General features: G+C 39.6%; 1 protein-coding gene across 4 annotated transcripts in view; it reads right to left on the minus strand.

Annotated features, from left to right (window-relative positions):
* The window catches only part of TMEM131L (transmembrane 131 like), a 145638-nt gene that overhangs the window by 40609 nt on the left and 77489 nt on the right, over positions 1-27540 (minus strand). For all 4 annotated transcript variants that reach the window (XM_019722360.3, XM_019722355.3, XM_074338418.2 and 1 more), the window contains 9 exons: positions 26683-26793; positions 7752-7829; positions 7412-7565; positions 6039-6097; positions 5587-5695; positions 3500-3593; positions 2830-2983; positions 2118-2288; positions 732-801 (listed from right to left, as the gene is read on the minus strand). In XM_019722360.3, the coding sequence (XP_019577919.3) occupies positions 732-801; positions 2118-2288; positions 2830-2983; positions 3500-3593; positions 5587-5695; positions 6039-6097; positions 7412-7565; positions 7752-7829; positions 26683-26793 (1000 nt within the window). The remainder of the gene's footprint in view (positions 1-731; positions 802-2117; positions 2289-2829; positions 2984-3499; positions 3594-5586; positions 5696-6038; positions 6098-7411; positions 7566-7751; positions 7830-26682; positions 26794-27540) is intronic.

Here is a 27540-nt window from a genome sequence, read left to right on the forward strand (position 1 = left end):
TGACTCGTATATATCTTTTGTGATTGGTATATATTATCACAATTTTAATAGTTTTCCTTTCTTAAAATGTGTATACATTTTTTTGGCACCCTATATATTTATCAGCTGGCCTCTTCATAATCTCGCCCTCTCTACTTATCTGTTCTGTCTTGTTTGTACTAAACAGCATATCAGGGTGAAAAAGTGGGAATCTCCCCCTTAGAAACGTCTGTTCTGTAATACTCTCCTTAGAGTAAATATTTCAGTAAATCCAAAGGCAGAAACAAAACTAGAAACAGCTTCTGCATCAACACTCTGGCCGTCTGTCTCACACAACAACCAGCGCCCCCACACAATGTTTATGCTCCTGTAACGAGACTTCAAATGCAATTCCAAATTGTTTTTAATAACTTCTAGTCAACCCCTTTTTAAAAGAATCAGAATCTTTCAATTCTTCCTGGAAACAATGTTGCCATGATGATCAAATAATGTGTTTGGAATAAAAAACCAAAACCCTTTAAAAAAGTACAAACTACTTAAGAGGGTATCATTTATACAAAGACCTTGGATGATTTTGGAGGCTTCTTAATTTCATGCCGTTCTGTTAAAGATCATGCTCTTTTACGAATAGAATATGATGCAATTACATTTATAGGACTAATTATCCCATCTACAAATGCCAATGTTCCTCACTACCTCCCACCCAACCCCCAACTAGAGTTCTACAGAAAGCCTAAGGGCAAACTACTTACCTGCTTTTGACTTTCCCATGAAATAATGCATGCCACAATGTGCTATCACTTCAAAACCCAGACTCCCTTCCTAGATTGAAAAGTAATATATGAATAACTTAAAACACAGCACCTAAACATAAAAATCCTAATGCACTCAAACGCGAGCAGGCATTGGCCTCCACCTCTGTGAACTTCCATTCAACCAAAAGCCAAATAGCTAGGAAGTGATTTCTTGGCTTCCTTTATCCCTGGATGGGAGCTCAGAGCTGCCTCTCTCACAGGAAGGCTCACTACAGTAGGTTTGGGACAATAATCAATGCCCACAGTGACAACCCCTGGGCCCAAAAGACACCCAAGCTGCCTTCTGAATTAAAGATGAAGTTAGTGTCAGGACATTCTTAGGTTTTTTTAAAAAAAACTGTACTCAAATCCTCTGAGAAACAGTAAGTATCCAATCCACAGTAACTCCTAAGTGACTCAGGAGATTCAAATGAAGGTAGCATTTCCTGCCAGTGGGGAAAGCAGAGACTTGCTACTTCCACACATACCTGAAACCTGCCTGCGCCCTCCCACAGTCATTCTCCTCCTATGCACCTCTTGATCGAAAAAAGGAAATTTCTAAGAAATCTCCCCTGCTCAGAATCTGGATGTATGGAATGAACCTTACATTTGGCTTAGTTTTCAGAAGTCCTATCTGAACACGAGGAATTCCTATCTGAAACACCGCTATGTGAGAAAAATCATAAAGATGGTTGCATGAGTGTCTCATAGTGAAAAAGTAGAACCCAGAGTTCTACAGAATAGCTTGGATCAAAAAGAAGCAATAACAGTAACTAAATGGAAAGAAATAAACATTAAGGAAAAAATGAGACATGTTTAAGATAAGATCTAAATTAAATACAATTTACCCAGATTTTAGAAAGCATTCTCTTTAATTGTGAACTCTTTCAGGTTTTAGATTTGGCTCTAAAGAAATTCAAGGATTACGAGCAACTGAAAGTCACTTACCAGAGGTCTAAATAAAGCACTTTAACCAGCTCATTTACTTGAAGTCATTGCAAGTATCTAATAAGAGCTCGACTGTGTTTTCTACAGCAAACACACATTCCTTACTCTACAAATTTTGGCAATAAATGAAAATGAAATCGATCTACTTATGATGTCTTATTTCATTCAAGAACCTCGAATTACTTTATGAAAAATGATAACTCTCTCCAAATAAAGATTTCTACATTTAAACAATTCACCATCTACGATTGGCCGGGTAATATCCTTCAATTTCTTAGAGAGCCTTAAAGAACATGAGCTTAGCTCAGTCAATAAAACCCAAGCACCATACATTAATAAAAAGAAACAGTAATTATAACAAAAATTATAATACATATATAGTGTTGTAAACAATACCTTGGTCGGAGCAGAATAAATCTGTAGAGGTATTGCAAAAATGGCACCTATGTTTGTAGTCAAAAATACATTGGTGAATAGATTTATGGCAATGTCTTTTACAGCAAGTTTCAAAGAAAATATATTCCAACAGCCTGGAGGTAGAAATAAAGGGCCAGTGAAATTCAGAATCTAAAAAGAAAAGAAGCAAGAGAAATTACTTTCCTAACACTTATTATGATTAAAATCATTATAAAGTTTGATACTAAAATTCTTCTATACTTTAATAAATATAATTATACTCAGTTATCTCCAGGTCAGAAATTGAAATATTTTTTATATAAATGATAGGTTACAAATGATGTGTAATATACAACTGTCTGTAAATTTCACAAAAGTGATCTTGAAATTTTCATAGGTGGTATTTTGCAAAAACCTTCTATTTTATCATGAACCAGGCTTATTTTTACTAAATTTAGTATTTTTAGTATAAGTTTATAAAATTTTTGAATAATGGTAAGAATAAATATCTTTAAAGGCTATATACTGGTCCCTTTGAGCTCCCTAAACAATAGTTTTAAAAATAAAAGAAGAGAGATGCTAAAAGTAATTTTGAAAACATTAAAAGAACAAAACTTGCTTTAAAATTGTTAAGTAAATATTAACTTCATAGTCTCTGACCTTGAACAAAGCTTAAAATAGGCTAAAACATGGATGAAAATACCATATGTACCTTCAAAAGGTGCTTGGTCTCCTTGGAAACAAACACATCATTTAAAACAACACTACGGTCAAAATGGTTGAGGTACCACATTGACCAAACTCCTGATGTATTCTCGTGGGTCTCTATGTGAAACTGGGTTGCAGAAGAATCCATTCTAAAATACCTATGAACACAACACATGCATGTGATCAGCTCTGAGTTCAAGAGAACTGTTGGCAATCGAATGAGCCTCTAACTGCGAAAAAAAAAAAGAGTGCATCATAAAATGTCAGAGAATGAATGTTAGCACTGGGAACGACCTTACAAATCACCTTCTTCAACCTTCCTGCCCACAAGTAGAGCATCTGAAGGCCAGGGCGGAAAAGACAGGGCCAGGAACAGGACAAGGACAGCTCACAGAAGCCGCCAGGGCAAAAGCAGGACCCAAATGCAATTTGAGAAACAGGGAGTACATCTTCTCGCACGCCTGGCTCGGGACCTGCCTTGGGAAGCGAATCACTCAGCTTCCTCTTTCCCATTCTGCAAACAGTCCTTCCTCTGCTGTGAGCAGTGTTAAAGCATGAAAGGCAAGTCCAGAAAGAATCATACAAGTCTCCGTTATACTTTTAAATAATTTCTAAACCAAAAACAAAAACAAAAACAACCCCATATGATTTCAGGGAAAGTGGAATTAACCTACCCTGGAACCACAGGAGAGGAGAGGCAGGCATTTAGTGTTGGAGTGTTTTTTGTTTTCCTCATATCTTCCTTCACTCCACTGGCACACGATGTAGCTGTTTTGAAATACAAAGAAATACATGTGAAATATAAGGTATCTTTTCTTTCATGACTCCTAAACAAAAACAAGATATATGTGTTACTTAACAACTTTTTAATGACCACTTTTTTTGGTCTCCATTAAAATCGTGCATCAGATACAAACAGTAAAATCCTGTCTCAAACACTACCTTTCTTCTTTACTGGCTTACTGCCTGCCACCCCACCTCCCCTTTTGTAAACCAAGCTCTTATTTCTTCTTTGAGGGCAGGGGAAAAACTCAACACTTTGTGGCGTTCTTTCTACAGAAATCTGTGTTCACCATAAATAAGAGGAAAGTCCTTAGGTCTGCCAGAGGTGACGAAAGTGAAAAATGAAGCTTAGGGGTCGGCCCAGTGGCACAGGCGGTTAGAGCTCCATGCTCCTAACTCCGAAGGCTGCCGGTTCGATTCCCACATGGGCCAGTGGGCTCTCAACCACAAGGTTGCTGGTTCAATCCCTCGACTCCCGAAGGGATGGTGGGCAGCCACCCCTGCAACTAGAAAACGGCAACTGGACCTGGACCTGAGCTGTGCCCTCCACAACCAAGACTGAAAGGACAACAACTTGAAGCTGAACGGCACCCTCCACAACTAGGATTGAAAGGACAACAACCTGACATGGAAAAAAGGCCTGGAAGTACACACTGTTCCCCAATCAAGTCCTGTTCCCCTTCCCCAATAAAAATCTTTAAAAGAAAAAAAAATGAAGCTCAGCAAGGTGGGGACATGAACATGATTGAGAAAGGACTACAACTTCAGTGACAAGAAGGACCTTCACGGTGAAGGTGGCAGTGCATTTCAAATCAGCGCTGCTTCATCAAAACAAGGCTTCCTTGAGCTAAGTTATAATATTAAACCACTGGTACTGAATTATTAACTCCAGTACTAATACACAACTCTTTTTTGAAGCTACATATGTGATTAAAAAAAAAAAAAATTCCAACAGTAACAAAAACCATGAAAATAAAGTCTACCTTTCACCCCTAACTTCCCAATAATCTTAGAGGAAACAACAGCTTAACAGATTCTTGAGCAACTTTCCAGTTGTTGTATGCATATACCAGTACATGGATATACCCTTTTAAAAAAAACCAAAATGTACACACACAGCTTGCGTTACAGGTCCACGCATGCTTTTCAGTAGCTGCAGAGTATACCCTCCATAGAGGAATTACAATTTAATCAGTCACCTATGATAAATGTTTATGCTAGTTCTGTTGTCACAAAAAATGCACATTTCTGCAGGTAGACACACATATGAATATACCTGTAGATAAGTTCCTAGAAGTAGAATTAAGGATTGGAGAGCATACATATGCATTGTAAATTTTCATAGAGATTGTCTCTTTTTCCTCCAAAAAAGCCTATATCAATTTACACTCTTGTGAAAAATGAGTGGATTGTTTTCCTAGTCATTACCAACACAGAATATTAGTCATTTTTATTATTTTCACCGATCTAAGTAATAAATGATATCTCACTTTTTGCTTTAAATGAATGTTTCTTTCAATTTAAGTGACACGGGGCATGTTTCCATATGTTTAAAATCCATGTGCATTTCTTTACAGAAATCTCCTCAACTGTAAGTAAGAACCTAAGGCTAGGACTGGGTTTATACTCACTAGACCTTCTGCATCGCATTCTACACAAAAAACAAAACTGAGGCAGCCCAGCCTTCGTACCTGCGAAAGCAACACCTCCATCAAACACATTTACATTCTGGTCTTTCAAATCACCCACCGAGTTACACTTTAAACTCAAAATCCTCCATGTGTGGCAGAACAAAAGTGGCATCCACAATCATTTTCTCCATCATCCGAGCTCTGAGAACTATTAAGGCTGTGATAGTAAAAGCAAACTCATTCACTTTCTTAGAACCTTGCCCAATCTGGAGTTGTAATTTCACAGAAAGAACTGCCATCGATGACAAAAATAAAAAGGCAATCTTCAATATTTTTAAAATCTGTACCTTTGCAAGTAAAAGAGGCAATTTTTGTGAAGTTCGTTGTAGACGTAGGCAGGAGGACTGGTTCAAACTGCAGAGACAGGGCGTCTCTCTGTGAGAAATGATGCACGTCCTACAACAACAACAACAACAACAACAAATCCACATTACCACTCTCAGCGAGGCAAATATTTATCCAATTTGAATCAACTCTTAAAATAACTAAGTAGCTCAGACTGGCATTCATTCATCTAGCAACTGCTCAGCAGATGCGTCTCTAACAGTATGAAAGGGGGCGGGCAGTCCTGAGATCCATCATCCAAATGCGGGATCACGCAAGGGAAAATGGGTTTAAATTAAGCAAAAGAGAATAGAGGCAAGTGTTTCTGCATCTGTTCCTGTAAAAGTTTCATGTTCTACAGTTAAATACATGCTTGTTAGTTTAAATTTCACTGTATGGAAGCATTTACAATTACCTGTATCCATATAAGGCTGTTTCCTGAATGTAATATATACATATTTACTGCCGAATCATCTGTCCAAAAAGAATCAGAGCAATGAGATTAAAACAAAAAGCCACCTCATTCCCACACATTACACATTTCTCTAAAAAACATAACTCGTTTTTCAACACTGAAATTGAAACTAGGAGCTATTTTCTGTTGGGTATTCTTTTAAGTCACAAGAAAAAGAATCCTTATAAAAATATTGACCTACCAACACAGACTCTACACGATGAAGAACTACCAGTAGAAAAATTCTGATGTTAGGGTTAGACTACTGCTCCTCTGGATGCAACCAACCAACCGGACAACTGCAAATGAAGCTATGCTTTCCTGTTGATTAGACAGCCCCTCTCCTTACTGGGAAGACCACAGGTGAGAAAAATAAAACCCTGGGATTTCAAAACATAGCCTTCCTTTTAACCCTCAACAGAAATGTTCCCCATGGGACCGTGGTCTTCCCTACATTGAGGTCCACTGGGCTATTCGAAGGATCACCAAAAGCTATGAATCTGAGGACAGAAACACTCTCTGCTGAACCATCATGACTATAATCAATTCTGAGGGCTGGAAGTAAATGATGTTTGATCAACAGTTAAAATTGCCAATATAAAACTATACTTTGGTGCCATTTCTTTCTCAGAATATGTATGTGTGCATACACACTCACACACACACGCCAGAACAGTCTTGACAACCAATGGGCAATATAGCAAATCCTACATTATATAAAAGTAATTGCAGTTTTTGCAATTATTTTTAACCTTTTAAACCGCAATTACTTTTGTACCAACCTAATAAATATTATGGATCACGTAATACGTGTCTCCTACAGAAGTTCTTAGAAACTGAAACTGATGAACTAGGTTATTTCTGGTAAGTAGGAGATACATTTTCAAAGATAAAATTCATCAAACGAACACTAAAATTCATACTACTCTGACTTGTCAAGCATCAGAAACAATCAGTAGTCAATCAACTATTAAAAAATACTAAACAATATGATTTGGTCAACTTCAGTAAACCTGGAGCAAGAGACAGACTTCAAATACTTTGTGAATATTTCTATTAGACGGTTGTACCCATTTAATTTATTTACTATCTCCAGAATTCCAAGAAAAATTATTCCCAAGGAAACTCAGAATAGTTTGGAACTGCCACTTAATTTACTCTAAAATTTTACTAGCAGTTGCAGAATGAGAATCAGTTATTATTACAATCTCTTGATAATGAAAGCAAAAGCTCTTTGTTGTCTTAGATTGCAATGATACAATCTATAAATAAATGCTATAATGATGGTTAATCAAAATATGTTACCATGAAAATTTTAAAAGATTCCACCTTACCTGAAGTCTCAGATTTATCTGTAGCTACATATATAATAGAAAGATGATCTAACAAATCTTGTGTGTTTTCTTCAAATTCTTGTGAGGCGTTTTCCATTGTTACAATTATGCCCATTTGTAGCCGTAAAACATCATCAGATTCCAGATAACAGCTCTGAGATGGGAGGGATGGGAAAAAAAGAAAAAACTCAAAAATATCATCTGAACTTTGTGATCTCAAATTTCAGGGGGAAAAAGCACTTAAGTAAGGGCATGTGTATTTCTGAGAATAGAATGTACTGTTTTACTTTTGATTTCTAAGCAAAGAGGCAGGAAGAAAATACTGAATTTTTTATTTTACCTTTAATCGCTGACACACTTTATTATGTAAACTGCATTCCAGTTGTACCTGCAAGAGGCTAGTATTAGTGGTTTCTGCCTAAAAGAAAAAAAAAGGAGGAAAAGAATTTAAAAGGAAGCAAAAGGCTCAGTCTAAGTATTAATAGTAGACAATCTATGTATTCAGAAACTACATTTACTCATTTAACAAATATTTGAGTATCTGCTAAATGCTGGGTATTGTACTATTTACTGGAAATACAACACTGAATAAAACCAAACAAATCTCTCTGTCACTAAGCTTCCATTCTACTGGAGACCATACACCCTTCCCTGGGCAACATGGCAATAAGTAGATAAATATGTTCTAAATATACACAGGAACACTGTAGTTTGGCATCTCTTATGCTTTTTGAACACTTTGTTTCAACACAGGAGTCTACTTTTATTTTAAAGGAGGTTCGCCCAATAATAGCCAATTAACACGTTCTTATGTCTGTCTGCCTTTCCTCCGTAGAAGCTATGACAAATCCATAAGCGATATCCAAAATTCAACTGGCTATCATTTTTAATATGTGGAAGAGCTATGGATGCAAGCGACAAAAGTATATACAAAGAATGAAGAATTTCGTCAAGTTCAAAGATCTTAACAGCCACACAGGATGATATGAACGTATCTTGAAGACCGAAAAAAATGCAAAGTCCCATCCAGGGATCCAGACATTTTCGGGGGGAGGATGGGGGTTGCAGATGGTGAATGCACAGAGAAGGCAGGCAGTGAGCACAGCATGTGAACCTAAAGGGCCTGGCTGTAACACCTCCTCTTCAGCTGAGTTTGAGGCATCCGGCATAGTTATTGTAAAAAGGCACTCGGGGGACCGGCCCGGTGGCTCAGGCGGTTAGAGCTCCATGCTCCTAACTCCGAAGGCTACTGGTTCGATTCCCACATGGGCCAGTGGGCTCTCAACCACAAGGCTGCCAGTTCAACTCCTCAAGTCCCGCAAGGAGTGGTGGGCAATGTCCCCTGCAACTAAGATTGAACACGGCACCTTGAGCTGAGCTGCTGCTGAGCTCCCAGATGGCTCAGTTGGTTGGAGTGCGTCCTCTCAACCACAAGGTTGCCAGTTTGACTCCCGCAAAGGATGGTGGGCAGCACCCCCTGCAACTAGCAATGGCAACTGGACCTGGAGCTGAGCTGCGCCTTCCACAACTAAGATTGAAAGGACAACAACTTGACTTGGAAAAAAGTCCTGAAAGTGCACACTGTTCCCCAATAAAGTCCTGTTCCCCTTCCCCAATAAAATCTTTGAAAAAAAGAAAAAGGCACTCGGCCTGGTAGCCACAGCCGGTACATCAGGAAATCTCTGTAAGGTAATAAGGCAATTCCCAAATCCTTGGCTGACTTAATTGTGGGTGAGTGTCTATTTACTCCAGGAAGATTTAGTATTGAGGAAAATCATCCCAATTATGTTTGATTTGTTAGATTTATAAGAATTACCTAAGTACATAATATAAAAACCCCTTTTTAACTACTTCAATTGTCATTCAGGCCATTAAAGTACAGGAAAAAAGAAGAAAGTAGGTTACATTTTAAAATGCAGTGAAAATATTCAAGGAGTTTAATCAGACTTGTAAATGGGACGAAACGCTCACCAATGGCTCTTTCAAAAAAAATAATTGCTAATATCTGCTAGACTTAAAGAGAATAATGTCATCTGTGAACTGAACCTAAAATCCTGAAGAACTAGATATTTGAAGTTGTCTTTTTGGAACAAATTCCACCATCAAAGACATAAATAATAACCCAAAGACATAAATAATAACCCAAAGCCCACCACGTCTCTGAAATTGCTTTAACCAAAGTTACAAACGACCTCCTCATATCCAAATCCAATAGAAACGTCTCTTTTTGCCCAACCCTTCTCCCCCATTTAACACCATTAAGTACGTCTCCTTCTGGTTCTTATCTTTCGTCTTTGGCTCTCGCTTTACTTGGCTCTTCCTCCTGTCACCATCAGACGCTGGAATTATTCTGGATTCTGTGTTTGCTCCCAAGGGGGGCTCTATGACAAGCTGAAGCCATCCACAGTTATTTCTCCAGCTCAGACCTGTCTGCACACCCATATGTCCAACCAATGACAGGGCATCTGCATGAATCCTCCCTCACAACCCCCCAGGCAGCAAACGACCCTGGCTATGCCCCTTCTCTTAGCACCATTTTTAATGTACTTGTTTAAGCCAGAAACCTAAAACCAACTTCACTTCCTCAAACAAATCCATAACCAACTTAAACTGATTGTACCTCATCAGTAGCCCTTGAATCCATTCATTTCTCTTCATTCCTAATACCCTAAAGATCAGGGGTCAGCAAACCATGCCAGTGGGCCAAATTCAGCCCGTTGTCGGTATTTGTAAATAAAGTTTTATTGGAACACAGCCACACTCATTCCTTGAGCATTGCCTATCGCTGCTTTTGTGCTGACAATGGCAGAGCTGAGTACTTGCAACAGAGGTCTATGGTCTGCAAAGCTAAAAATAACGATTCTCTGGGCCTTTACAGAAAGAGTTATGGACCCTTGCCCCAGTGGGAGGGTGGGAGGGACAAAGGCAGGTAGGCTGCTGCACCAACTTCCTCCTAGTGCCCCTGTGTCCACCTCTGTGCTCTCTACTTCACCACACTGCATCAAGAGTGAGTTTACAAATACGCAAATCAGTTCAAGCGACTATCTGCTTAAAATCCTTCAAAGACCTCCTGCTTGCTCCAACTCCCAAATCCTTTACTGTAGCTACAAAACTCAGGCACCCATCTCCTCTGTACCCCTGGTTTACACCCCAGCCTCTCTGGTCTACTTTCTGCTCTGTTTTGCCTTCAGCCTCTGAGTTTGCTGTTCCTTTGTTTTGAACCCACATCCCCAACTCACCCTTTTCCTCACCTAGCTAAACCCAAGTCAGACTCAGGTGCCAGCTGAAACATCACTCTCAGGGAGGTTTTCCCTGACACCACAGCTGGGTTAAGAGCCGAAACTCACACCCACAGCACCTTTCAACCCACTTTCTTTAACACTCCTCACTACAATGTAATTACAACTTTTTTAAGGTCTGTCTTCCCCAGCACACTATAAGCACTTTGTATGATGCTTTTACCACACTGCCTACCACTTAATCGGCGTTCAATACACAGCTATAAATGAAGGAAAGTGGGCACACAGCCACATGCTTGCTTGAAAACAATAAGAAACTAAAAATAATTAACAATGGCTATAAAATAAAAGAATATATCAAAACACGGTATTTAGTGTGTACTTCTGCTCTGAAACTTTCAAAATAATAAAGTTAAAAAAAACTCCTATCAACACACTTTCAACATATATGTTTATAATAAGTTGTTGGGGTTTTAAAAATATATAATTTACAACAATTTAACTATATGTCTTAACACAGCAAGGCAATTCTCTTCCCTAAAACATTTCCTCAAATGTTGAAATAATGCTAAAAATTCAAAATTATGATTTTGCACATGATTAAAAATCCTATTTGCACAGTAATTTGATGTGATCTAAAGCTTAACATTTTGTTACACTTGGTAAATTTCTGTATGGATGAATTTATAATTTATCACTTTAAGTAAGATTCTTCTATTAGCCGGAAACAAAACAAAACAAAACAAAACTACATTGTTTTATTTGCTATAGAACATATTTCAGAATCCCACAAGGGGGAGTTCCAGCACCTCTAAACTGCCCTTGAAGTGTGCTAACTTTTCTCAAAGAGAAATTTAAACGTTCATGTCTTTTTTTTTTTTTTTTTTTTTTAAAGAACGAAAGTATGGCAGTCAACTTTAAAAAGGAAACTATAAGCAAAATATGAGCCACTTGGGGTAACCACACACATGTTGGGAGTACAAATTCCCCCTGAGAGGCTCCTAACCGAGCACATTTGTTATGACAGTAGGACACCCCCTTATCCAGAAGTGTGTGCCTGGGCAGATTATAAAAGAAAAACAAACAAAAACCTATTTCTTTACTTTTGAAATCTGCCACACTACTTGAACAAAATTAGGTCATAAATTTCATAGCTAAAAGAAAAAATAATATCTTAGTAGTTTTCATATTAAGTATATGGGATTATCCTCTTTTAGAAAATGGAGGGAAATGTGGTTTGGAGGGGTTAAATAACTTATCAAACAGTCCTAAGGTTAATTAGTAGAAAAATGCAAAAACAATAGCAGGTCTGTTAACACAAGTCAGTATTTTTTTCCAAGTAAATCAGAACAGACCAATTGTATTCCTTCTAGGTACTTAAAAGCCTAAAATATTTTCAACATGGAAACATGTATTAGAAAACATACCAAGAAATAATGCAAAGGTCAAGAAAACAGCAATGTAAAAACTCCTTTTATATGGCTTGCATTCCCATGATTTTGTGGTGAAGAGGTATGTATCTAGGTAATTGGATCTAAGAGAGAGAAAAAAAATGACCTTCCTTATTTGCTAAGAAATTGGTCTTTGTGTACTGACTCAGGGGCAGAGTGTGATTTTGGGGTAGGGGGGACTGTGTGAAATGAAATAGGAAAGAAAATGATTTTTCTTAACAAGAGTAAACTATACCCTAAGAAAAGTATGTGAGAACCTGTATTAATCCAGACAGAATGAACAACGAACACGACATTCTCAGTAATGACCATACATGAAAACCTTTCCTTTAAGGAATACAACTTGTGAAATACAAAAGAATGACTTCAATAAATTCTGATCTTAGATTCTAATTGTCTCCCCTTTCACAATTTGGAATGCTCAATGTCAGAGGTCCTTATAAAGGTAAATCTGATGCCAACAGGTGTATCACTAGGAACACAGATTCCATCGAAGGCACGTGACCATTCCAGACAGTGGCCCCCACACACAGTGCTAGGTACATGCTACACAGCGGATGACTTTGTATAAAATCGGATGACTTCATATAAAATGAGCATTTTCTTGGGTCCCTCCCACACAACACTCACGCTCTATAACCAAACTCCTAATTCAGCGTTTCCTGCCTAACAGATTCAGCCGAGGTATTCGTAAGCACTGGCCAGTTGCTTTACCCTTATATGAAACAGCAACTGTGTTCCAACCCTCACCACCACCACTGCTACCCTTCTAGTATTCCTCAGCTATTCAACAGCTGAAAGAAAATTTACCTGTGTTGCCAGACTCCCTCACTAAAATTTGCAAAAACCTAGCAACTGGCTGAAATGACTCATTTTTTGTTGTTGTTTGTTTTAAGGGATAGAGGGTTAAAGCATATGCATAACATCTTTCCTTATCCACATCTTTTGAGAAAAGGCAGTGGGCCAGATGACTGCAGTGAGCACAGCTTCAAGATGAAACCCCAGCCATAAAACCTTGGGGACATTCCCTACCCTTTCTAAGCCTCAGCTTCCTCTTCCATAAAACAGAGTTAATGAACTCACAGCCATGTTAAAAGCATTAAATGAGATGCATATGACAATCATAGGACACCCAGTGGGCCCTCAACAGGGAGCATTATTATTTTTACTTGTTTATTCACAATTAATGTGTTATATTAGTAAAATTCCACATCAAATAATTCAAATGCTTCGGGAAAGCATTTTTCCCACATCAAAGTTGTTAGAGGGGAAACTCTTCTTTCTCACTCCTTTGGTTTCTAAGAGAAGGGACTTTTTTTTTTTTCTTAAACACTTCAAATTCTTTTTTGTCTTATGTCACCATTTGTTCTGAACCCAAGAAGAGAAGTGTCATTTGCTGCACACCACCTTCCAACCCACCCCACCCTGCAGAAATGGGTCAGAAACCCTGAAAGATTAACAAAAAGCAATTCAGAGAACAAGGAAACACTGAGATAGTGAGACTTGGCTGGACCAAGTGGCAGTGACCTGTGTGTTGTTCAGTGCCCTGGCTTTTATATTTGGGTGGCTAGCTTTTCACTACTACAACCTGCGCTGGCAGTTTCAGCAGAGCCACGTGGGATTTTCACCTTGGTAGGTCATGCAACATATGGTGGCTGTTTCCAAAGGCAAGCAGCTATTTTTATATAGCTGGATGCTCCTGGGCCATGAGCAAATGGCAAGTGGGTCCTTAAGGCCTGGCTCCGACCTTGAACCGGGGCCCAGGCTCGGCCAAAGTTCAGGTGTTAAGATGCAGTCTGCCGCTGCCTGACCTCGAGCGATGAAGGCACAGTTCTTACCTAAGGAGGCATGGCCATGGCAAGGAAGGTTAAGCTATGAAAGAAAGGGTGTTGCCATATGGAGCAGTATGGTGGTTCCTCAAAACCTAACACAGAATTACCAGGAGGGACAGTAAAGGTACTTCTACACCCAAATTCAGAGAAGCCATCATACACAATAGTCAAAAGATGGAAACAAACCAAAATCCATCCATGGGTGATTGAAGGGAAAAAAATATGCTATATACATACAATGAACTATTATTCAGTCTTAACAGGGAAGGAAATTCTGACATGGATAAACCTGGAGGACATCATGCTAAGTGAAATAAGTCAGTCACAAAAGGACAAATATTGTGTGATTCCACTTACATGAGGAAACCGAGCATAGTCAAATTCATAGAGACAGAAAAAAGAATAATGGTTACCAGGGGCTGAGAGGAGGCGGAAATGAGGAGCTATTGTTTAATGGGTACAGTGCTTAAGTTTCGGATGATGAAAAAGTTCTAGAAATAGATGGTGGTGATGGCTGCACAAAGTGCCACTGAACTATACATATAAAAATGGTTAAAATGGTAAGTTTTGTGTTATGTATATTTTACCACAAGAAAAATTAAAGGCAAACGGAGAAGGAAAAAGAGAAAAAGAGAAAAGGGAAAGGAAAAGAAAAAAGAAAAAGATGTCCCTGTCAGGGTTCTCCTCAAAATAGAGTTTCCAGAATACTACCGTGTTTGCCTGAAAATAAGATCTGGCCAGACAATTTGCTCTAACGCGTCTTTTGGAGCAAAAATTAATATAAGACCCAGTCTTATTTTACTATAAGACCCAGTCTTATTTTACTATAAGACTGGGTATAATATAATATAATATAATATAATATAATATAATATAATATAACATAATACCCGGTCTTATATAAGACCAGGTCTTACATTAATTTTTGCTCCAAAGGACACAACAGAGCTGATGGTCCGGCGAGGTCTTATTTTCAGGGAAACACGGTATCTGCTGCTTTCATATCCAGGTCATGAAGAAACTACTGGGTCCAACTCTTGGCAGGCAGTATATAGACAGACTGTCCCAAAATCTGCTCCTTCTTTATGTATTATCTTCACGGAGACTCAGCTGACTGGACTTGCTCCCCCAAGGAAAACAGGATTCAGCTCTAGTTCTAAGAGTCAGAACTGCGAAAGGGTGCAGCTTCAATTCATGAGGTTGGTCTACAGACCCACAAGTTCCTCCCCAACTCATGGGCTCTAGATTTGTTTACCATCTAAACGCTCACCACTGCTTTAGATTTTCAAGATCTGAAGTGTCAGAGCCAACAGAAGGGTGACAGATTTTATAAACAAAAATGCAATAAGGTATTTTTTATTAAGGAGGTATGCTGTCATGTTGGGTTGAGTCAGAGAACAATTTGACAAAAGTATTGCATGCAAAAAGAAGACAACCACGAAGGTCTGTCCTTGGAACCATCAGGTTCACTCCGGAAATCAAAGAGGTGCTAGAAGGTTAGAGAAACACATGTTAGCCTTCCTGCCAGGACATGACGGAACAAAAACCAAAAAAGGAAGGCAGATTTGATGATGTAGGAGGAAGAGGGCTGCCCTTTCGAGCAAAGCTGCCATCTTAGGAAACAACTAGACAGAGCTGAAATAGAACAGGAGACCTTGAAGGCCCAGTTCAACAGACATAAAAAGAGAGATGGAAGTAACTAGAATCTCACTGAAAAGAGGAAAATATATCTTATTGTTGGAGTTTAAAAAAAAAAAAAAAGCTGATAAGAAAGACAGGCAAGATCTCAGCTGACTGGACTTGCTCCCCCAAGAAAAACAGGATTCAGCTCTAGGAACTATGGAGAAACACACTTCTAAAGCCACGTAAAGAACCCATAGTAAGAGTAATTGAAGACCTTCACCCTCAAAGATTGAGGCAGCTACCATGTTTCCCCGAAAATAAGACCTAGCTGGACCATCAGCGTCTTTTGGAGCAAAAATTAATATAAGGCCCAGTATTATATTACATTATATTATATAAGACCTGGTCTTATTTTAATATAATTTGATACAAGTTTTGCTCCAAAAGACGCGTTAAAGCTGATGGTCTGGCTAGGTCTTATTTTCAGAGCAACACAGTAGACCAAAGGTTACAGATGTGGGCAGGCTGTGAGGAGACCAGTGAGATCAGAGCAGAAAGCTCAGAGCGTTTTGGTGGAGACGGCAGTTACTGTCTGTGCCCTGAGGGAACATGTTGGAGAAGCGATGGAATTAGGACTCCATGTAAGGGAAGGGGCAGCAAAGAGGAAATCCATTAAAGGGGAAGCAGTAGGACAAGATAAACTGACCGCAGGCCTGGTTTAGATGTTGTTCTAAGGTGGGGGGGGGGGACGGCGAGGGGGGTTCTCTTCTGTAAAACTGTACAATGCAGGGAAGAAAAGATTTGTTTAAACAATAGGTGCTTTCCGATTTTCTCTTTGTTGCTTTGGGAGAACTCCCAAGAAAATATCTACAACACCTAGAAGGAAAAAAAAATACCTAGACCAAAAAGTAAAGGAAAAAGAGAAAGAGTGTACCAATTCCAGCAAACAGTAGCAGCTTACAAGTGGTAGAGAAAGAAAGAACAACAAAAGGAGCTGGTTAAACAGCTGGAAGCTCAACTGAGCCTTCCTGAAAGAAAGCGGGGACAGCGGATGGCAAGCACATCCTGCAGGTATAGGCTGAGACTAGAGAGAAAGGGCACCCCCTGCACCCTGGGGGAGACAGGGAGTGGTTCCCAGCCTAGGTTTCTCCCCACCAGGCCCGAAGCTTCCCAAGTGTCAACAGCAGCTCTCCTCCAGGAATCTGCTGAGAACAATGCTCCATTTGAAATAAGTGGGGCGAAAAAGGAAAAGCCTTCCTTAAGTAGTAGTAGGTTACAGAAGCCTCAGTGAGTCCACAGTAAAAGGAAATGGAAAGCACAGATCTCTAAGTCCCTGCTCACAGCCACGGTGGACACTCCATCCCTACACAGACCACAGGTCGACCCCACTGAGCACGGGCTGCCAGAAACAAGGGGTCCATCCGGAAAGGAAAAGACAGACACCTGAGGACTAGGGTGCTGCCACTGCAAAGTTCTGACTCAGGGAAGACCAGAGCGTTTCAGGTGCGACTTCCTGAGAGAGGAAGTGATATGCACAGGTGGCTCCTCCCCAACCCCCAAAGGTCCCAAATTAGCCTCCTGACGGGCAGGGTAACTTCTCCCCATCAAGTTCAAATGCCAAGATCTTGGACTCAGAACAAGTGGCATGAATTGAAGCTGAAACCAAGGTGATGCTCTGTCTGTCCTCCGTCCCTCTCTTTGGGAAACAGGAAGTACTGGAAACAATTTTGAGGGCTGGCATGTTTTCCAAATTTGGTGGATGTAAGGTTGATCATCGGATATGTGTGTCTTATTAAGATTCTACTCAAGTGCGGCTCACAAGAGACTTAGTACTGAAGTACTGTAACTTCTGAAAACCTGGGGAAGCACCTTCTAGCAAGAGGGAGTCCAGGCTACAGCTGCTAAGTTTCCCAAGCTGCATGCAGGCATGGAGAATCTCCTGCTAAGACCAAAAAAAAAAAAAAAAAACTGGGGAGGACTTCAAATTCTTTGAATGTTAACTCACAGTCCAAGATAATTTGATATGGGACTATAGCCTTGAACTTTCATGTCTTGCCAAAAGACTGAATTTCTGAATTTTAAAATTCTCCAAGAGTTTCATAATAGGAGCGGATTTATATTCAAAACTTTTTTTAAGTGAGTAGTACATTTTAGCTAAGTGCCAGGTAATAGTTCTAAGCACTTTACATGTATTAATTTATTTCTTAGGTTGGTGCACAAGTACTTGCGGTTTTTGCAATGTTTAACCTTTTAAACCGCAATTACTTTTGCACCAACCTAATAATAGCTACAGCAATTGCATGAGGTAGCACTATTTTAATCTATGTTATATAGGTAAACTAAGAAACAAGGAGGTTATATATTTGGCCAAGGTCACTCAGAACTAAGATTTTTATCCCGGTGGTCTGGTTTTAGAATTCACCTTGATGTATGCTACACTGTGCATGCCTATGATGGGGCATCAGATAGCTGGTATTTTTTATTGGAGCATCTTGACTGTTATTTGATGCCACTGCAAAAGCTCTAATAAGCTGTATTGGACACCACACTTGAAAAGAATTTGGGATGGGAAACAGACAAGAATATGAGCTTTCAATCTTGGGTATAGTATGGCTTTGGAGAAGATTATTAATGAATAATTATCACCACCCCAGAGCTTTCAAGGGGCAAGCTCAACAGTGTGCCCCAGCCATCCGAGGGGGATCAACAAACAAATGGGGGGTGGGGTGGGGGGGAGCGTAGTACTCCTGGGAGGAGCAGGCTCAGGAAGGTGTGAGCACAGCTACCAGAGGTCTAATGATCTCATCAGAGGAGGGAGGGCCATAGCTTAAAAACAGGCGAGCCCAATGGGTCAGGAGTACAAAACAGACGTTTTAAGGAAAGGATTCTCTTTCCCTAAATACTCCTGTTCTCTTGCCCCCAGCCTTCCTCTCCCCTTAGGTAGAGGGAGTTGCCTATTACTAGGCAACAGACAATGATCCTGCTATAGACAGCAGTGACAAGGGTGGGGTTTTCAGAGGAGCTGGTTTTTCTCCTTCACTTCACACCCTGGGTAAGGGTGTTGGTCCTGGATTCAAACTTCCCTTCCCGTGGGCCACCCCATGGTCTACACCCAGGGGACCGCAAGTTAGCAACCCTGGCTCTTACCTCAGCTGATACAGACGAAGGAGGCTTACAGTAATATAAAGGTGGCATTTGAGTTCTCTAACTCCTGATTTTATAGGTCCACTAGTTGAGAACTTGGCCAGGAAAAGAGGTGCTACCATGTTTCCCCGAAAATAAGACCTTGCCAGAGCATCAGCCCTAATGTGTCTTTTGGAGCAAAAATTAATATAAGACCCGGTCTTATTTTACTGTATTATATTATACCCGGTTATATATTATATAAGACCCGGTCTTATTTTACTATTCCCTCTTATAGTGAAATAAGACCGGGTCTTATATAATATATAACCGGGTATAATATAATATAATATAATATAATATAATATAATATAATATAATAAATATAATATAATATAATAAATATAATATAATATAATATAATATAATATAATATAATATAATATAATACCTGGTCTTATTTTCGGGGAAACACGGTATTCATTGGGCATCTTCAAATCTTCTAACAAAAGTTTCTAGAATATGCTAATGTAATTAATGAATGTTTGAAAGACATCAAAAAAAGACTCATGGTCTTATAACTTCGTAAATAGCTGAGATTATAATTTCTTCCTTTTTAAGATCATCTATTCTATTATCAAGCGACTGAATCAATTCTCCTGGGAGGCAAGAAAACAGACAAAGCAACCACTGAGTTTAAAGAGGGACCAGGAAACTGTGTTCTCCCAGTAGCCAAGAGAGCAGAGATTTTAGAGATGGGGCAGATGGAGGGGACGAGGCTCCACTGGCCTGTAAAATACAGAAGAGGGAAGAGAAACACTGACACCCACACCTCTTCACATTTCTCTCTAGGCTTTACCATGCTTTCTTCCTTTCTCCTACTCACCAACCTTCTATCTCTCCTCTTCCCAAGTTCCCATTTCACTGAATCATTCTCACTCGTGGCTCCAAAGAAAAGGAGAGATTTTTTTAAATTGAAGCAATTTCCTTGCTTTTAAAAACTATATTCAGGAGGAGGTAGTAGGGGGAAATTAGGTAACGGCATATATTTACCTAACATACAGTAACAACTTTCCAGAGTCTGACAACCTATCATTTTTATGTAACAAAGATCAAACTACTTTTATCACACAAAGAAATATTAGTACATTATGATTACACACATATTTGAAGGAATTCTCAGCTATGACACCCAGAAATTCTGTTTTATTTCACTTAATTATGTAAGACAATCAGGAAAACACAATAGCTACAGAAGCCCTGGTTCTCTATTTTCCGTCTCCGAAGCCTAGATCAGGCTTTTGCAACTTCTTCGTTCGTGACAAATCCAAACTCTTTCCATTTGTCTTCTGTCAAATGGTGATGGAAAAAAACTTCCCTTGTTCTCCCTACAGGGATTTTACAGCTTCCCTTCCAGACTGCCACATTTAATTGACAGAGATCAGCACCTCGGGAGGCAAGGAGCAGGAAAGCAACTTGGGGCGCCCTCCCCCCTACCTGGCAGACACCAGGCTCCACGCAGGCCCGGACTGCAGTGCTTGCCCAACACCTGTCCTAGGCAGGCAGGCACAAGGGCCTGACAGCACCACTCCACAAGCAAAGGCTGTGCCAATCTTAAAAGGTTAAGAACTCCTGGTCTGAAGTGTATTAGATATCACACAGAATACCCAGAAATAATCACTCCTTTACACAATCCAGAAACATGATTCTGTGGCGGGGGGTTAGAACCCCAGCCCATCACATACACACATGCTCAAAAAAAAAAAAAAAAACTAAAAGGAGATGGTAAAATATTCATCTCGGTTACCCCTGCATAGTATGACTGTGGTCTTGGGGCTTATTTCTAATTTTTCATTTTCTGATTTGCCATTTTTTAATAATTACATTGTCATTTCTTCTAATCGTACACTTTTATAGAATTCAGTGTGATACCATGTTGGGACACACACACACAACCAGCTTTACTGGGTTTCCCATCTTGCCTTATAATTAAACATTATTTCACAATGATTCCAATAACAATTATTTAAGTTCTTTTAACTCTCTGAGACAAGTATATCACTGTAGTGACCATATATGCTGGATTCTGAGACAATGGCCATTTCAAATATTGTTTTGCCCAAATAAATCACTGTAACACTCCCTGAACCTCAGTGGCTTACATCCAAAACAGCACTGAAAACTACGTTAAAAAATAAAATTGCTTGCTTTTTATGAGCCTAATGCAACTGTATTTACACATTATATCCCACCATATATTTTAGTTACAATCACAGAACCCAGTATACCTTGTACACTACTATTCACTTGTTAGACATTTCTACATAAGCATCATAATTATAACTTGGAAGAACTATTTAATATTCTACTATGTTGATATACTCAAACTTATCAAATCCTTTTTTCCACTGTTGAGCCTTTAAGCTGTTTCTACGGTTCTTTGCCATTATAAAAATGGTACAAGAAAAACCAACAAACCATTTTATTTGCATTTATCTTTCCTGCAACGTGAATTAGTAAGTCAACAGATAGGAAAATCATTATGACACTTACTATATGTGGGAAACATTTAAGACATACTAAGCTGGGATTGCCAATCCTGGCTCTGCTGTCAAACTCCACCAAGTAACTTAAACTCTAAGTCCATTCTATAATTTCTAAAATAAGAATAATAGCACCTGCCCTGGTAGTAAATCTGTTGAAGGTCAGACTGGTTGATGTGGTGAAAAGGTGAAGTTATGCAAATCTTAGATGTTACGAGGGGATAGATACCCTATTTGGGGATCTCAGCTCAGATGCCCACTGATTCATCTATCTATTAAAAATTCTGGGGGCCCTCATTGAACTTACACACTAAATTGATATTGAGATTACAAAAATGAAAAGAAACAGGCCCTGTCCCAGAAAGCCTCATGGCAGAGCAGAATTGGGGGACAACATCAGACACAAATTGTTAAATAAAGCAGGGGGTTTAACCAAGTGCCATGGGGACCAGAGCACAGACTTGCCCGGGAATCTATAGTTTCCAGAGGCGGTGCTATCTGACTGGGTCTCGAAGCATGGAATTATTAAAAGGATAATTAGAGTTTGAATGGGGTGAAAGCTTACGGAGGTGAGCTGGCTTGAGATGTTCTGGCAATGAGAGGTGTCTGAAGCCAGAGGTGAGAAAAGAGGGGTGGGACCACTGAGGAAGGAGCCGGCTGATGAAGGACCTTGTATGCCAAACTAAGGCACTTGGGCTTTGTCGTGCAAACCACCAGGGACCCGACCAGCACGGTGACCAGGGAAATGATGCACAGTTCTCTTTAAGAAGACGTCGCCAGCAGCAGTGTGACGATGTGAGCACTAGAGCAGAGAAGACGGCCTGGGAGGATAATCCAGGGGCCAGATGACGACAAAACGGCAACAAAAACAGAGGAACCTCAGATTCTCCACTAGACCCACTGTGATCTCTCAGCTGCTAGGAATTCTCACATCAGAAAGGTCAAGGCAAATGAAAGAGAAGGACCAAATGAAAGATTTCAAAAGGGAAGTGCAATCTTAATTCCTTGTTATTTCCCTACTTCCTTCCCAGGAAGATGAATCATACAAACACTTGGTTTCAGAAGAGAGGAAGCTATTTAGTCCAATTCAGCGCAGCCGGAAAAATGCAAAAGTCAGATACAAATGGACAATAGACACAAACAAAAAGGACCAAAATGAGCCCACATACAAAAAAAAAAAAATGAAACAGCTTAATTATTTGCTGGCATCCTAGTTTATTTCACAAGATGGATACATTTTTTGTTATTCTGAAAAACAAACTGGGATCTTAACCATAAGACTCACTTAGGAGAGCAGAACTAATCTGTCTATATGACATTATGGATATTAATGCTATTTTATCCTACTCACAGAAATAAGATGAAATAAAATGGACTTATTTGGTTTGACTGTTTTTCCTAAATAATACTCTGTTATAAAAGAAAAACAAACTATCAAATAATGCCCTCTTCGGAGTGCTGTCATGAAGTTCTACTCTGTGACTCTGGGGTAGGCCCTGTGCTGGGTTCTTTACAGGTGCTCATTTCATGCTTCCAGCAAGAGGCAGCGTTGCTCGGTGGAAAGGTCCCAGGCTTGGAAACAGGCTGCGGTATGAAACTGGCTTTTTTTATACTTCATACAGGTAATTCATTTTCCCTCCAGTTTGTACCGCTAATATAAATCCCTGATTTTTCTTTTTTTTTTTTTTGCATTGCTTACACTTAATTTTTGTTACAGCCATCGAGGCACGGTCCTAGAGCTCTAGCCTCTAACCATCCTGGTACATGACCAGAATATGGTTCAGGTTCTTTAACTCCAAGCTATAGTGGAGGAATCAATGGTGTCGAGTCATATAGATCATGACACCACACAAAGGCATGCATCTGGTTTTTGACTGATTTCCATTTAATTTCTCATGATGGAATTTTGTTCGGTTTGCAGCAGCAAACTATCTGACGTCTTCTGTGACCATCCTGACAACTCAAATTTCTTTCAAGTTTTGAAACAGACAACTTGTGGCCATCTTCAAAAAGCCTTTTGAACTGTGTCCTAAATGCAGCCTTTTGAACTGTGTCCTTAATGCGTGCATTAAGAGCACGTTCTGTTCTGATCTGTGCTCATAGTTTTATGACACCTGCTACTTTCCTTCTCTGGTCAGCAAGCTCAGCTTTGAGAATTCCAGCAGCCTCTGTATCCAGAGGGTGCCAAAAAAATGTATACACATTTTAAGAAAGGAAAAACTGTATTAAAATTATGCTGACGGTGACCACTTTGAGCACCTCTTGTAATTGCAGAAGTCATACGGAACTTGTATTCATCTTTCGTTATCGGCATATATTGAGTATTATGAATTTAATACAGTTTTATCCTGTCTTAAAATGTGTATACATTTTTTTGGCACCCTCTGTATTTTGGAGTCTTCACCTTCAGACTCCTCATATTCAGGGATCGTTGGGTGCATGTCTTATTTAGCCTTTTGCCCATGTTTAAGCCAGATTATTTAAAAACACTCAATGAATGATACTAAAATCCAATTCTATTCAGATCCTTAGGTATAAGCTTTGAGTGCCAAACAATGGAAACAATTCCAATGTCCACCAACTGACAAATGGTTAAATAAAATGTGGTATGTCTATACAATTATTATTTGGCAATAAAAAGGAACGGAAGACTGATACGTGCTAAGACACAGATAAACTTGAAAACATTATTCTAAGTGAAAGAAGCCCATCGCAAAGACCACACATTTCCTTTACATGAGGTGTCCAGAACAGACAAAACTATAAAGACCAAAAGACAGAGTAGTGCTTTCCAGGGACTTGGGTGATGAATTAGATTGTGGTGATGGTTACACAAATTCGGGACTATATTAAAAACCACTGAACTGTACACTTTAAATGGATGAATTTTGTGGTATGTGAATAAATAAAGCTATTTTAAAATAAAGCTATTTTAAAAACAAATTAAAATGCAAAAAAAAGAAAAAGAAAGAAAGGGGGGAGGGAGGGAGGGACGGAGGGAGGGAGGGAGGGAGAAAGAAAAGAAAAAAGAAAAGAAAAGAAAAGGAAAAGAAAAGAAAAGAAAAGAAAAGAAAAGAAAAGAAAAGAAAAGAAAAGAAAAGAAAAGAAAAGAAAAGAAAAGAAAAGAAAAGAAAAGAGAAAAGAAAAGAAAAAAGAAAAGAAAAGAATCCAAACTGACAGTTTGGTTATCAGTTAACACAGAAACAAAGACCTAGAAAAGCCAAGTCACCACCATGGTGGGCCACAGGCCAGGGAGCGATGAAAACTGCCCCTGAGGGAGAACTACAAACCTACCTCGAGGCCAGAATGTCACTTAGCCAGGTTTGCTGGGCACCTCTGACTACAGCAGGCCCTGGGTGAAGCTCAGGGGATACAGTAGAGAGCCAAATCAGACAGTCCCTGCTTTCACCGGGCGTTAAATTCCATACAGTGAAGGGAAGAGTGGCTAAGTGACCACATAGTGGGGTGTGTGGTTATTTAATGGGGATACACATTCTAAGGGGGGAAGGAACACCGTTCTACTACAGTCCAACATGGATTCTGAACTAGAACGGGAGAGATGGCAAGATTCCGTGAAGAACTTGAGCTGATAAATGAAGAATGAAATAAGGGTTACTTTGGAGAAAAGCTGGAGAAGGGGGAGTGGGAGGGAAACTGTAGGCATAAAGGACCTGTGGCAGGAGTGGAAAGGGCCTGTGCAAGCAAGCAGAGGGAGGCTAGTGAGACTGTAACGCAGGTGGTGTGTGACACAGGCGACAAGACAAAAGACCCGGCCACACACTGTGTCAGGCCTTACTGGAGCCACACTAACGATTGGGTTTAAATCCTAAAACCTACAGGAATGCACTGAAAGGTGTTCAGCAGGTGACTAAATGAGGTCCAACTTGCATTTTTGCTGGCAGACCAGTCAAGGGGCTACTACAGCAGTCCAGGAGGGCCCGGGTATGGAAAAGGGCAGTGGGCACCACGGCCAACAGACAGGAGGTGCCAGGGAGCGAGGATAACACACAAGCTCCCTTCACATCAAGGTTTCATGCCGGCCTCTTTATGAGACCCTGAATTCCATGTGCCCTTCAATTAACCCCATTAACTCATCTGGACACCCATCTCGGTTTCAACACTTGTATCAACACTAATATGGCATCTGGCACTCAAAGCTCCCAGTCTCGGTCACCAGAGAAACCTGGCCGTTCTCAGCTGCCCCAGCTTTGCTGAAGGGGCCCTGAGATAAGGCTAAAAATGTACATGCGAAAAAACCCCTGCTGTCGGCATATGCAAGTGAAGCTTATGCTTGCCCTTTGGAACCCTTACAAAAATGCAAGTCGGATCATATCAGTCTCCCCTGCTTAATACCTTTCAGTACATCCCCTCTGGTCTTAGGATTTAAACCAAAGCAAAAGGTGCAAATGAAAAGAAATCTTCCTTAAAATCCTGGAAGGAGGGACTCTTCAATTTATAAAGATGAAAATAGTATTAAACATCCTTAAGAATTGTGTATGTAGTGACAAAGCTCCCAGACATTACATTACAGGTAAATTAGCTGTTGTTGTCTCACCTACTGGAATGTACACTCCAGGAAGACAGAAATGCTAGACCAACTCCTGGCCTACAGCAGAAGCCCAAGGAGACTGCTGAACGAAAAATGGCCCCAGGTACTGCTATAACTGACAAAGAAGTCTAAGCACTGTTCTTTATTTGCTAATCAGAAAGAACGGGTAGGTAAGGGGGTAAGGTTCATAATCTTGGTTCAAGAGTTTTTTTCAGTTTCAAAAGTTATCTATTGTTACAAGGAAATGTGGATAATCAAAGAAAAAAAATGACCAAACCTATATGCTATTAGTAAAATGCATATTAAAAGATGCAACGGTATTATTATATACCTTCAAAAACATCAAATACATTTTTTGCACTAAGCCACACACAGGAAGGACGGGAAGCATGCAGAAGGGAAGAGAGTAAAACCTTCCTGGAGGAATATCATTACTGGTGACCAGGGAGGTCTGTCTTCCTAAAAAGCAACCTGGCAAGATTTAATAAGCTCTATAAAATGGTTCATAGTGTCTCACTAAAGAATCTCTCTTTACGCAATATACCCCAAGGAAACAGGTAATCCAAAGGGAAATAAAGAAAGTTATAAAATACGTACGTGGCCTAAGGGTAATAATAATGAAAAACTGGCAACATTTCAAATGACCAACAATAGGATTAAGAAAACTATGAAATGTCAACACCATGGACTGTACAGCCATTAAAAAGAAATATACAGATTCCACTGACCTTTTACATACCTACACTATTTCCTTATATAGCTGGACTTTTTTTTCAAAAAGCAGAAAAAAGTATCTCAATTCTGACTATGTAAAAGGGCTGCATTTATACTCTGCAAAACACACATAAATTTAGAGAAATACAAAGTTTGGTGTCGACGACCATTCAAAATAAGTCTACTATTAAAATTACCTGTGTTTGTGAAAGCTGAATGCTCTGGACCTGTGGAAGCAGAAAATAAGCATTTGGGAGCTGCTTTGCAGACCCTTCTGTAGAGATTCTGCGAGTGCCAATTCCAGATACCTGGATGGGGGTGCGGGGAAAAAGAAAGAGGGAGACTCCTCTGTTAATTTTGAAAACAAACTTGCCATAGTGCTAAAATGCCTTTCCAAAGGAAATCTGTATTCATCACCCTGGCATTCACAACCCTATCCAATTATTTCATTTATCTTTGTTTACCAAAAAAAAAAAAAATAACAAAAGTTGCTGTATTTAAGCTGAATGTTCCTCGCTACAGCAAACCTTTCCACAAATAGTCAACTTTTCTGATATGGGACCAGGTGTTTAATGGAATCTAGTAAGAATTAACCATAAAAATGGCTAGCTATATCTTGGCACTTAAATTCCTTCATGTCATGTCCTCTTAAAGATGTCACAGGTGCAACTTAAGTAAAGATCCCTAACTATTTTTGTGAATCACAACACAAAAAGATACTCTCCTTCCCTAGTGCCTTGATATGAATAATGAGTTTCCTGAGGACTGGCCCCCAAGCACGAAATCCATGTTCCCTGATGAGCCCAGGAAAGGGGGAATCTAAGCCACTAGAAAATACCCCTATAGCTCCCTCCCTCTGGACCATTTATGAAGTGAGGGCCACGGGTTTTGACAGCCGGCTGTATTTTATACTAGAAACAAGTATGGTAGATTTCTTTGTTTTGTTCTAATACCCTTCAAAGATCCTTGGTGAGAGCAACAGCTCTGCACTGCAAAACTGAAGACAGCCAAATGGAGGCTGGTGGGCAAATTTAAGGAGGGCAGAAGATAGGGAA

This window comes from Rhinolophus sinicus, chromosome 15 (assembly GCF_057876585.1).
Source record: "Rhinolophus sinicus isolate RSI-liver-muscle chromosome 15, RSI-T2T, whole genome shotgun sequence".
Classification (NCBI taxonomy): Eukaryota; Metazoa; Chordata; class Mammalia; order Chiroptera; family Rhinolophidae; genus Rhinolophus; species Rhinolophus sinicus.